At 31.6% G+C, this 13,416-nt stretch overlaps 1 protein-coding gene across 3 annotated transcripts in view; it reads right to left on the bottom strand.

The window, feature by feature from the left end:
• Positions 1 to 13,416, bottom strand: part of LOC116769833 (serum response factor homolog) — a 115,408-nt gene that overhangs the window by 64,843 nt on the left and 37,149 nt on the right. For 2 of the 3 annotated variants that reach the window (XM_061522444.1, XM_032661029.2), the window contains exon 3: positions 2,747 to 2,785. The exons of the other annotated variant lie outside the window; for it this stretch is intronic. In XM_061522444.1, the coding sequence (XP_061378428.1) occupies positions 2,747 to 2,785 (39 nt within the window). The remainder of the gene's footprint in view (positions 1 to 2,746; positions 2,786 to 13,416) is intronic. 3 annotated transcript variants of the gene reach the window in all.

Here is a 13,416-nt window from a genome sequence, read left to right as displayed (position 1 = left end):
TGTACATCAAAGAAGTGATATTTTATTCATATATTTTGAATATCATAATATATACAAATTGGATTAAAGCCTTCTTCAATACTTTATATTTTCTTGTAGAACTTTTCGATACTAATTCTGTCTTTTTACAATTTAATCGCTATTAACTCTACTGATTATTTATTAAATGATACGTAAAATTCGTCTACAAAACAAACACTCCATGCTATATGACGTACCAAAAACTAAATAAGATATATCTTTGACTTGGAAGTTAAGTAATACAGGTCATCAGTACATTATAATATCATATAATTATGTGTTCAAGTGTGTTTGTTTATGGTGGCATTATCTAGTAAATTTATCCGCACACCTTGCTCTCGTGTGCAATTAAATTAAGAATGTCGCTAATATATTGGTTAAGGTGCATTCTGTGGGAATTAATATCAAAAGTAACGTACAGAAATTATAAAGTTTATAAAATATGCCAATGACAGAATTCTTAGATGCACTAATGATGTATACACATGTGTGTGTGCGTATGTCTATATGTGTGCGTATGTGCATGTGTGTAACAAGGTTTTTACTATTGATGCAAGAAAACTTAAATGTGGGATAGCTTGTTTGTCCTGTGTTAGGCGTGCTAGGTATCAAATAGAGTCTGTTACACGCAACAGCAACAATGTCTGGTCTGATCCTACACAAGCCTTTAAAGTCAATTTGACAAGTTACGTCTGAAAGACGAGCACACTCATCCGGATTTCCCATTAGCTCGGAGATATTAAAGGTGAACAATGGTGAAGTGGACTACTTTTTCGTTTATGAATTTTTTACGTACAAATTTGTCCGTAATTAAAATAAATCCTTTTTGGTGCACGTGTATCTTCCAAGAGAGACAGAGATAATTTTGTCATTTATACACATTATATGTCATGGTCATTTCTAAGGAATAGATCGTGTCAAGATATTATTTTATTTTTTATGAAAATAAAAAAAAAAATCTTAAGATGTATATATAATATTTTTAAATGTCAAAATTCATTTATTAGAATATATTTGTTACTTAAACATGTTGTTCCTTTCGATATAAATTGAACACCAGTCTATATTTTCTTGATTAATGTGTTTTACTCATGATTGTATTATTTAAAAAAGTGTTAGACATTTAGCTCTACATTTAATTTGACTAACGTAAGCGAAGCCGCGGTAAAATATGTTGTCTACAATATTGTACAGGACGCCTCAATCGGTTCTTATAAATCTCTGCATTTAGAGGATTTTCATTGTCATATAATTTGTTGCTAGATTAATTCCAATCAGTAACTTATTTCCAACAAACTAGATAGAAAATTTTAACTTAAAGCACAAATGTTATATTCAAGTAAATTTAATACAAATAACAGCCAAGTATTTTATTTTTATATGAAAATCGACGAAATCGTCAGATTCCGTACCCATTAATCAGAGTTAATGCGTAATTCCGTTTAAAACAAATACACCGTCAGGCAAAAACATTTGTGACTTTATCACGACCTGACATAACCGGAAAATACACATTATTAAACACGAAGTAAAAGGGTTCCGTACATTTATTATATTTATAATCAATAAATATAATTTTTTTAAATTACACTAACAATGCTAATGTGAACCGAGCATATAAATTATTTTTTTAAATTCGCTGAGATATAATAATTTACAACGCTCTATATTTCAAAATTATCATGAGAGGTATTCAGTAGTATATGCGTATATTTTTAGTTAATATTAAATTATTTAAAACTGTGTTATTGTTCTAAACCGACGGCGGTTCTGTCGACGCTGGGCGTGCGGTACCCTGGAGCGATGTTCCTCATCTCGCGCCAGCGCGGTTATTGATGACAGCGAGTGACGATTACCGCCGCGTGAATTATTTATGCAATTAGCCGTGCCTTTTTATTTCATGAAAACTGTTATTCCATACAAGAACACGGTCCCGTAATGATATTCTGTAATATTATTGTATGCTGACCTTATTTTAGAAATGACTACCTGAATTATGAATATATTAAGAAATTTGCTACGTCAATTGATATTAAACAATAGATTAGTTATATATTTTTATATATATATTTTCTCTTTGAATGTATCATGAACACGTATCTACAAACATAATATATTCAGAGATTCCAAAGTTAGATTGGTAACATGGTAATATGTGGTGTTCAAAAAGTGGAATTAAACAGGTAGTAAGCGTCCAGTCTGATAAATAAAATCCGATCCCAATATTATCTTCGATACTTTTATCAAATAACATACAGGAGACACTAAGAAAGACATACGTACAATATAAAGATATGATTGATAATTAATACGTGTTTTCAAATACTAGCAATTAATGGTTGACAAAAAAAATCAATGTAAAAATTTCTAACAAAAAAGGCTTTGTATTTGATAAAATACACTTATAGCCACAAGCAGAATACGTAAACACTCTTCATTCTATTAACCAAAATAACAGAAAATTTCCGAATCAACGACATAGGTTCTTAGAAAAAAAAGTATTTTAGTTTTACGACTATCAATGACAAATCATATACAGATTTACTAATTAGTATATTCTATTATATTAATCAATTAGCTTTCAGATTTCATAAACCTAATTTAATTAAAACTATATCTATATATTTTTATATAGCAGTTAGTATCTAAATTCAAATAAATTTATTTCTAATCGACCATAGACTAGAGAGGAAATAGATTAGCCTTATCCAAGTACGTCACTTACCTTATAATTTTCTTTACCGCCGCTACTTTTTTCCACATCCTGTTCATGAAAAGGTTTTTAAATGTTAGTAAGCGATAGTACATTACAAAAAAAAATACGAAAGAAAAGTCAGTTTGCGATCCATCCTCTGTTACAATATAAGTTAGTATAGAATATATCAAGGAAAAAATTAAAAAAACATTTTTAAAAAATAACACAAGAATAAGATTGTTAATATTTAATAACTTTCTCATGCTCCATACATTAGTCTGGGTATGAAAGAAAATAGCACAGTATAGACAAATAACTTTATAATTTAAACCTTAACATAATAAGGAATACAGTATAAAATTTTTGTTATAATCTTAAATTTACATATAACATGCGATAAATATTTATTTTAACATATTTTTTTCATTTCTTCTACTTACGTCAAATCAAAATTATTAAACAGAATTATAAACGGAATATTTCCGAAATGTTTTAATTTACATTATTCTTACTGTAATAAGTAAATTATATGAGAAATGATAACATTAAGTGCATCAATGACACGAGTTTTGGGTCTCTGAGGATAGCTTATCAGTCAAGTGTAACCGGTTCGGACGACCCAGTTCTAGTAATTGCAAACCTTGGCTGGCTTCATTAACTGCGCATTTTAAATGAAACAACCTGCACCTTATTGCTATATACATAAAGGTCATATTTACGAAAACAACTTTCTTGCGAGTTATGTAAGTGAACTGCATAATTGAATCATATAATTTTTTTTTTGTTTTATTTAATAAAAAAAAAATCGTCAATCGCAAAGTTTGTTAATATTACATTCTTATGTTTAAAGCCATAAATCGCAAAACACGAATCCCATAGCCGAGACCATTGTACGTCATAAGAATGCGTGCCTATAAACATTTTGTCTCGTTGTACACCATCCATACATCACGCGAGGGTCAGTTTTCTACGTAACATTTTTCATAATAACATACAAGTGTAACAAATGACATAATTTATCCCAATTCCCGATACAATAGAGCACGTGGGTAGCGAAACGCGAGCCTTCACGAAATTGTGTCAGCGATACGCTTTATATAACAAAGAGTCAAGAAAAATCATTATATTTCTTCATATTTTAAAATTATTTTAGTTACAACACCAAACACATGCATCAACTAACCTCGTATATAATCAGGGATACCCACCTGCAACATTATTACAAATTAATATATAGTACAGTTAAAAATATATATATTGCTAAAGTTTAGTCCTATTAAATTTAATATTCAAAGTCTTTCATCTAACCCAAAGCACATTTAATTCCGCAAATCTGTGAGTAAAATCTAGAATTACTAAGCTAATCAGTTACACATAAGCTATTTAGGTCTCAATTTATATCTAACTAAGGTTGTGTTAAAAATGCAAGGACGGACATGTCCTGATTATTCAAACACGTTTTGTGTTACTTTAAACGGAGTTGACGTTTTAATTGAATGCATCAGGTTTCAAAACGTGGATTTTTGTTGAATATGTGACGAAAATATTAAATAAATGAACAGAATTTGATATACATATTCTACATAATGAGATCTAAGATTTTCGCGAGTTTTATTCATTTAAATGAAACTAACATTTTTCGGATATACTACGCGGATTTTATTATTTTAAAAAACTACATAACGAGATCTGCATCTCGTCTGACCGTGATCGCGGTTGCTGAAAAGTAACCGAAACGTCGGGATTATGTAGTTTTTTAAAATAATAAAATCCGCGTAGTTTATCCGAAAAATATTAGATTCATTTAAATACATATATTATTTCAATGCTTTTGAAATGATTCGAAAATGTAGTGTAACATTCTGCTTAAGTCTATCAAATGAAAGCAATTAATTTATAGGTTTACTGCAATAACTAACTTTTAAAGATACCAGTCGATAATGAGAAGTTAAATTCTGTTACAAATTGCAATTAAACTGCCCAAAAAAAAATATAAAATAGTAAATATAAAAAAAAAAATAATAATAACTTATTAGCACAGTATTTTCTGTTTTGCATCAAAATAATACTTTATTTAATTTTTTTATGTATAGATTACAATTATATTGTGAATATTAACACATGCTCATTTTAAATTACCTTTACTCAGAAATTGATATTTAAATGTGAACGATGTATTCACGAATTCCAAAAAAAAAGTTGAGATGGAAGAACAAAATCCAACTGACAAACGGACAATAAAGACATACTTAAATATATATATATATGGAAAAAAGTTTTCGTTTAAGTGTCCCTTAAAATAACTGTTAAATTTTAAAATCCCTCATGTATAATAATATAAAATTGACGCAAATTTGTCCGTTAATTTATAATACTGCTGTACAGACAGTTGTAATTAACGAATCAATAATATCGGCAGACAAACTTAAATGGGTTCCGTACCCACCCATTGGAAAACCTGTAGAAAATTATTCAGGTAATAGAAAAATAACCGTTTAACGAAAAACAGCTGCGAAGCAAATCATTTTCATAATAACCTCCCGAGCATTCAACGTAATACTACCATTTGCACTTACAGAAAATTTATTAAAGCAGCCTTTAATTGCACTAACAAAAAACATGAAATGACTATGATAGATCTCATTTACGGTTCTGTTTGAATTCAATGGGGGGGAAAAAAAACGATGAAATTTCTTATTCTCTTATTATTATTATTTAACTTCATGAACCACCATTAAAAGTGACATCTCGTTATATGTTGACAAGTTCACAGACACTTTTTTTTTTATAGACACCTGCAAACGTATACACAAAATATTCCTATTAGTAAGTTCGCGACTAATGAGTTCCGATACGCCAATTAAACGACAGCCCAGCAATGTAAATATTATAAAATGAATTCCTTAGGACATCGACGGACAATTAAATTTTTAAGCAACATATAACTTTAAACCGGATCTATATGAAGAGAATTTTTTCATCCTTACTTGTACACTAATATAAATTTTTAATAATATTAAATTACTATAATATTTAATTGTTAGCTATCGCATGCCGTCGTCCTGTGGTGGTGATGCCGGTCAATATGGTCACCTCAGTTACCATACATTACATACCACACATTGTCACTAACCATGCGTAACGACAGACTATCCGTTAACGTCAAACCTACGTTTTTTACATTCAAGCTTACGTTTAGAAATAAATTACAACTGTTTAAAAAAACACGAAACCAATTATTGGAAGTTAAAGTCATCTAAATATATATCCTAGTATACGAATACAAGCAAAAATAGATTTTATCTAACAAGCGAGCGTATTTAATAATGATATTACTAAACTTGTTGCGCCAACCGTACCTCAATGCGACAAAATGCATTTATCATCAGCTGTATACATTGTAGGCAATTGTATTGTCCAGACTCTACCTAATGATATTTTATACACACCAAAATAAACGAAGCAGTATACCTTACTGGACTCTCGGTCATTGTTACTTCACATAACCAGATTTGTTAGCTACTTTTTAATATAAATCTGAGGATATATTAATTATGCTCTCTACATTCACATTTTAAAACAAAATTAATCAATTGAGCGTTTAAAAAAAAATCATTTTATCGATAATTATATTAATTATAATTGTATTAACGAATTTTATTATGTTTTATTTGAACTAAACGATTATATATATATATATATGTCATCTGTTTTTATTTAAAAATAATTATTTCCCCACCCCCACCACCCCCCGTTTTCCCTTGTTAACTAACGCCATACATGCACGCGCATAGCGTTCTTGTAATTGAACAAATTGGCAGTCATCCCCGCTGTAATTATATTTGGACAAAGTGCTGTTTCCTCGCCGTATAGTGATATTTTCTCGCGGATCGTATCATAAAAATTAATGTCACCATTTTGTGCTCGTTCCTTAATGTGTCATCCCTTTTCTTTTTATTGTGATAGAAAGAGTAAGAGTCGCGTAGGTTTGAATATATTTTCTTCAGTAACGTGCCGTTGTTTGAACTACGGTCGATAAAAATTTAGCACTGCGATTTATAATTTCGTACAATTTTAACACAGTAGGTACACTTATATGTCTCTCCAGTTTCAATATCACTATAGTCTCGATATGTTTGAAGTACAAACATCCGTTTATCAAAGAAATTTTAATAAATTTTAATAACTTATTAGAAATCATTTTACTTGAGAAATGAAAACAGGGCCGTTTAATCAATCTCCTTTTTATATGCAACTCTTGTATTCTTTCAAATTATTTCTCAATATCACAGACACATATCGTGTAGGAATAAAGAAAGTAGTTTTCGAGTTCTCGTAACACACAAACTTTGAACATAACAGGTAATTTAACGTCGAATATCATTGAGAAGAAATATTTTAAGGTTTCGGGTTTTTTACGTGAAGGCAGACTGGATTCTTTATCTGTGTGTCTGGATATTTAAAACAATTTGTCATAAAAAAATATTTAATCTTAAAGTCTGAATTTACAAAATAATTATAAGATTTTTATTGTTTATAAATTTCAGTTACAAATTCAATCTTCTACCATAACGAAAATGGATCACAAAATATGATAACAAACAGTTAACTATTTTAGTAAAATAAGATTAAATCTTTGCATGAAATTAAATGAAATAGGCATTATAAGAATATCTATATATATTAAGAACCTATAGAGAAAAAGTACCTACGTAGATTAGGAGCCTTTTATTTTGAAATTGCTTCAATTTTCTCTCAGATCATTCATACTTATGGATTTCTTGCAATTAAAATAATCCGAAATTTTAATCATTAAATAAAACTTTCGTACATAACAAAAAAACTCTCACGTCGAAAAAATTACGTCAAATAGCGTCCCATAATTTGTTTGTATATCACTAATTGACCATTACTGTAGCTAGTGCGATCCGTGTGTGATTCCGTACATCCCAGATATCATCAAGCATCGGTGAGTACACTGACTGACAATTTGCTTGCTTTATCAGTATATAATTACCGAAACACGCTTTAATGAAGCCTCGATACGGCGCCAGTTATAAGCCATTAGCGGATGATAATATTCGAGTGTATATAACTTTCACATCGTTAATGTTTTATAGTTTCTTAATTTTATTTATAAAAGAAATATTTGATGTATCTTTTGTATATTATATATGTATTAAGTTTCTACTTAATATAATTAATATTATAATATATCTTTATAGGTAGATCCTAGCTGTGGTCAAGTTACTATAGCTCAAACATCAGCTGGCTCGACCGGGGAAGTACCACCCCCTCATACAAGATCGGCGTGGAGCAGCCTTTAAAGGCTGCGTTTCGTCTAATGAGTGCGAGTGCCGGTTGCTCTTTCCCTGTTCCCACCCTTTCCTGCCACTTCCTTATTCCCACACCTCCCTTTAATCAACAACCAAGGTTGGCAACGCATCCGCAACATCTACGTTGCGGATGTCCATGGGCGACGGTCACTACTGCCCATGAAGTGGCCATCTGCTCGTTTGCCCCCTTTAATATAATATATGTAAATATATGTGTATATATATACAGCAAAGTCGTGCATCATAAGCGCTATGGGCGTGCAAATTCTGAGTTACGACTTTGACACATACAGGTATAATACAGGAGATAATTACCCAAATTTCATTTCTGAGAATTCATGAAAGTCGCTACTCGCTGCTAGTGCGGCGTGAATTTTGTAAAATGTTCCTCATAATCTGTGAGCGAAGTTATTTATTGATCAGGTATCGATTTGTGTTTCATATGTATCTTAAACGAGGTATTTATTTTGAACGCCTCGTTTATTTTGAATATTCCGATATTCAAAATAAGAATTTTTGATATCAATTTGTTAAAGATCAGTAAATTTGACTGACAGTGTTAAACGATTATAAATATTGCACTAAAAGAGTACATTAAATACATATTAAATCTAAATTAAAATGTTTTATATGAAATTTGAATAATTTTTATGAAATAAAGTTTAAAAGAGTTAAACACTTGTAATATATTCGTCGTAAATTTTTTTAATATATGCAAAAGATACACGAACATTCGAGAAAAGATCTTGTTTTATTACACAGATTGTCTGATAGATTTTTATAGTTCGAAAGCTACTTAACACGCGTTACACAGGTTTACATCAGACTACAAACGAAACGTTACCCGTTTTTCATACAATAACCTACGTTAATGTTACAATGTACGAAAACTATGAATGGAAAAACTATTAACTGGCATACAGATGTCGTGGGAGGGACAAGTCATAATAATTACAAATAGCGGACCTCATAATATCAATAAAATGTTAATAACACTGTTATTAATATAAATATTAATCCGGGTATTACGTGATATTTAAATAAAAATCATATATACAAAACATAATTTTAAATGAATATCAGATGCGATATCACCTGCGCACGGATAGTATGAGGATTCAATAAAATGTCTTAAAAAAGCTCTGTCATTTCAAACTAAGTCCACGTAACCGTTTATATATACATACTACAAATATTATAATAGATAAAATAAATTTATTTCTTATTTTATTATCAGTATTTATCAGTGGCGGGAAACTGGCTGGAAGAGGCTACAGCAAGCCTTGGGATCTAAATAGCCCCAAAAAGTGCTGGAACTGAAGACAAGGGGCAACCACTGCAACTATCTGCTCAAGAAAGTCATCATGTATCACGAATCACTGATACGTGATGACCACGACGAGTCTGCAAAAACTTGCGACGATGATGACGATGATGATGATGATGATGAATTTTGTTTATATAAAAACTATGTGACAATTGCATTCTTCGCGATATTATGTACTCCATAACAACGGGAGTTAATTGCTTATTAAACTTTAATAAATGTTAAATGAAATTAATTAATGTGTAACAATAATATATGTCGTCCTCATGTATTTGTTTTTATGAATACGAAATTCCCATACGTTGTAATATAAAACTCGATGCCAATGACACGTTGAAACACAGACGTTATTTTATTAATGCCTCGCAGGTTTTAAATGTTCGTAAATGTCACATAGAGATATGGGAACATTTTTATAATGAAATCATAAAGACATCACCCTAACATCGTAAATATATTACCTAAAATGATAATGTGGGTGGAAACACAGTTGTTACTTCATAATAATTAAGTAATTAACAATCTGGAAGCATAAAAAATAGATAAAGAAGTGATTTCGAAGAGACGTGGGTTGAATATATAATTTAAAATTGGCATTTTTTTTTTTTTGCCACAGCCCACAAGAAGATTAGTCAGTATTTCGACATTCCCCGCCCACGCGCCGTTATTAACATAAAACTCTACAATTCATTGTGCAATAAACGCTAAATGCGATTTTATCTACAAAAGTAAACAGCCTGTTTTTTCTAGTCCACTGCACAGCGCCTCGCTGACTGTGGCCGACGTTGTGACTGACTCGAGGGTTCAATGGTTATAGCAGCAGAACGAATATTAAATATAAACAGCTTCCTATCCCGTATTATCAATATGACTTGACTTGAAAGAAGTTAAAATTTTATTGAAAACATATCGGTCAAAATGTTGCCAGCAATCCGTACCCGGGTAACAATTTAAGCAAAAAGCGGAACAATATATTTGAGAGGGCGAGTATATTGTACGTTTACGGCGTTCGTTTGTATTTTTTACGAGTTTCTCGTTACATATCTCAGCTAGTGACTGTGCATTGATTTTTTTACTCCCATCCAGATGATACCAGTTCAATACGATCCACACTTTATCGGATGCTGAGGTTTATAAAGTTGCATAACGTCAACTCTTTACGATGTTATCGTTTCACTTACATTGTACGTGATGCAACACTTAACACACGTTTAATATACATTGATATAAAACTTTGATGTTATTGACATTACATGCAGATATAAGCTCTGTACCACAGTCATAGCGGGACAAAAATATCCGAGGATACAGAAATGGTATAATTATTAAATCTGATAAATAAAAGATCGTAAATAAGAGTCATTGCGAGACAACAGCTATAGATAATATATAACATAAAACAAAGCTTACATTTTCGCGGACCGACAAAGCATCGCAAATCTCATTTGCAGACAAACAGATAACTATCTCACTCTTTCAACAATGGACGGCTCATAAGCCGAGCCTAATTAGTAATATTCAAAGTGCATTGTGGTGCTATCTGGAAACGTACAATAAGATGAAAAGCGTTTATCTAGGGCGATACGGTTGCGCCCGCCTGCGACAATTATCGGACCTGGAACGATATTCGCTTTCAGACGTGCCGTCTACCGTCTCGCGTTATCCATCCATTGCTACTTTCATTTGTGATTCGATATCGGGAATGTGAGTGTAGCTGGTAATGTATGCAGTTATGTTTTAGCGTCCATTTCACCGTCCCGCAGGAGATGCGATCGTGTTGGGAATGCGTAATGCGCGGTAGTGCGCTCTCTTGTAGTCGCGTATTGTCTCAGACGAGTACCAACGTAAATCGAATGCGCTGTCCCACCGCTAATTTAGAGAGAATTATTTTGCTGTTGTGAAATTATAGACCGCGTTCGGTTCGATCGTTTTAATGGTTTGCAATTGTAATGGATTTATTGATGGTTTTTATATACCACCGTTTTATTAACGCGACGTTAGAATTAACGCAACACAAAACCTATCATAATAGCAAACCGGTTTAAACCCCTAATAGGTCATGTTTTAGATACTCAAGGGATACGCATCTTAAAAACTTAACCACATCACAGAGACGGTAGTTTGTTGATATCAAAACAAAACCACATCAAAATTCATAGGGATTCTTCTTGAAACGCATGTCACTTAGCTGTAACCGGTCGGTAATGCGGGATAAATTGAAGGCATATAAGACCTCCGACGGTGCGCTATACCACATAGGGCACACGCAAAAAGATTTGAATAAACGAAATTCAATAAATAGCTGTCTGAAAAACAGAAAACCCTCTTTTTATATGAACCCGCTGTTAACGCATTCACATCGCCTTTGTTTATTTCATGAAACATCTTGATGGCTATCACTTTTCGAGAAAATCAATCGGAATTCCTGTGGCATGTCAAATCTCTTAGTGGATATCTTCGCGAATTACAAGAAACGTTTATTTTAATTAGCCTTCACAGAACATACTTATTGCAAAAACATTTAAATCTGGGTCTTAGCGATAATTTAAATTGCCACTTCAACGCGCAACTGGTAATTATTGTTATAAAGAAATATATATATATAAATATGTGTATTCATAAACCGTTGGTCGATGGTTAAGCGATGACTTCAGATGCAACCAGTGCCTTAATTAATCAATACCAATTACGCAGTCCACAAAAACAAACCGCTTGCAATTACGCAATATAATTATGCCCCCCTTGGGGTATGGGGTTGGTATAATCGTATTAAATACATCATTTAAACATACAACCTTTCAAAACGATATGACAACGTCAGTAGGACATTTTTTGGCTGGGCCTTTTTGTGTCGGTTCGCCAAAGCCACGTCATAGTATTTAGGGTATGTTATAAAGTTTTTTTTTCCTTTCTGTGCTGAAAAATTCATGACAACTGTATTAGGTGTGACCAGAAAATTACTTTGATTTATTTAAACGATAAAGTTAAAGATATTGTCGTGATTATTTGATATAAAATGTATTAAAAATCATGTAAGTGTACAGATTCAAATATTTTCAAGTTCCTTAAAAAGATAGTACGACCAAATTGATAAGTTTTCCTATTTTTTGGACATTACTTCTAATTTTTAAGTTTAATCTTAACGAAAATAATATGCAAACAATCTAGACAAAGGCATCTCGAAAAAAATTATTTAATTAAACCATTTTTTCCTGCCGACTACGATACAAAACTAGGAACTTTTATTTGACTCTAGCCTAGTCTGGGATTTAAGTACCCAATGGCCAGTACACACAAACATATATACATTAATATGCTACGTTTTATATTTTTTACGACTCCGTTGATGTCATAACATTATGGTTTATTACGAAAACATGAGGCGAAATATTTATTGATCTTCTGATTTAAGAGCGTATTGGAGAAATGTTTTAATATTGATTTAGTAAGACAATTGTTGTGCACGGCCAAGATCCTCAAATACATCATTGCTTCTTGATTTATTATATATGCTTCATTAACATCAGATATATTACTTACTAATAACAATCTGCTTGTTGATTTAATAAGAATTTTATTAACGCATTCTGCTCCTATTGATATTACTGTAGTTATTTTTTCGTTCGCTAATAACCATTTATACGATACATTCTATATCGATAAAAATTTATAGGTTTGATGTAAATGATTTTAGCAGTAACTTGTTCTTAGAGCAGTTAGTTATTTGAAATTCAGATGTTAGCAAAAAAGCGCGAAACTCCACAATGGGTAATCGATCAGCTATACAGGGGTTCGATTATCGGTAATTTTGTTTACCGATCAAAAAGCTGCCGAATGCTTGAAGCGGTCCGAGCGAATGCTTTAACAATTACAGACAGAACGCTGAGATTCCTGGAGACATTGCGCAACCAGAAATCGGACCCTGAAAAACCACTACTATTGGTTCTTTATCATCGTTAATTTCACATAAAATATCGTGAACCGTTTCGACCATTTTACTATATATTTTCTTTTAAATATTATCATACATGCGTTGG

This window comes from Danaus plexippus, chromosome 14 (assembly GCF_018135715.1).
Source record: "Danaus plexippus chromosome 14, MEX_DaPlex, whole genome shotgun sequence".
Lineage (NCBI taxonomy): Eukaryota > Metazoa > Arthropoda > Insecta > Lepidoptera > Nymphalidae > Danaus > Danaus plexippus.
The sequence above is the reverse complement of the archived record's forward strand: the minus strand, read 5'-3'. Positions and strand labels throughout refer to the sequence as shown.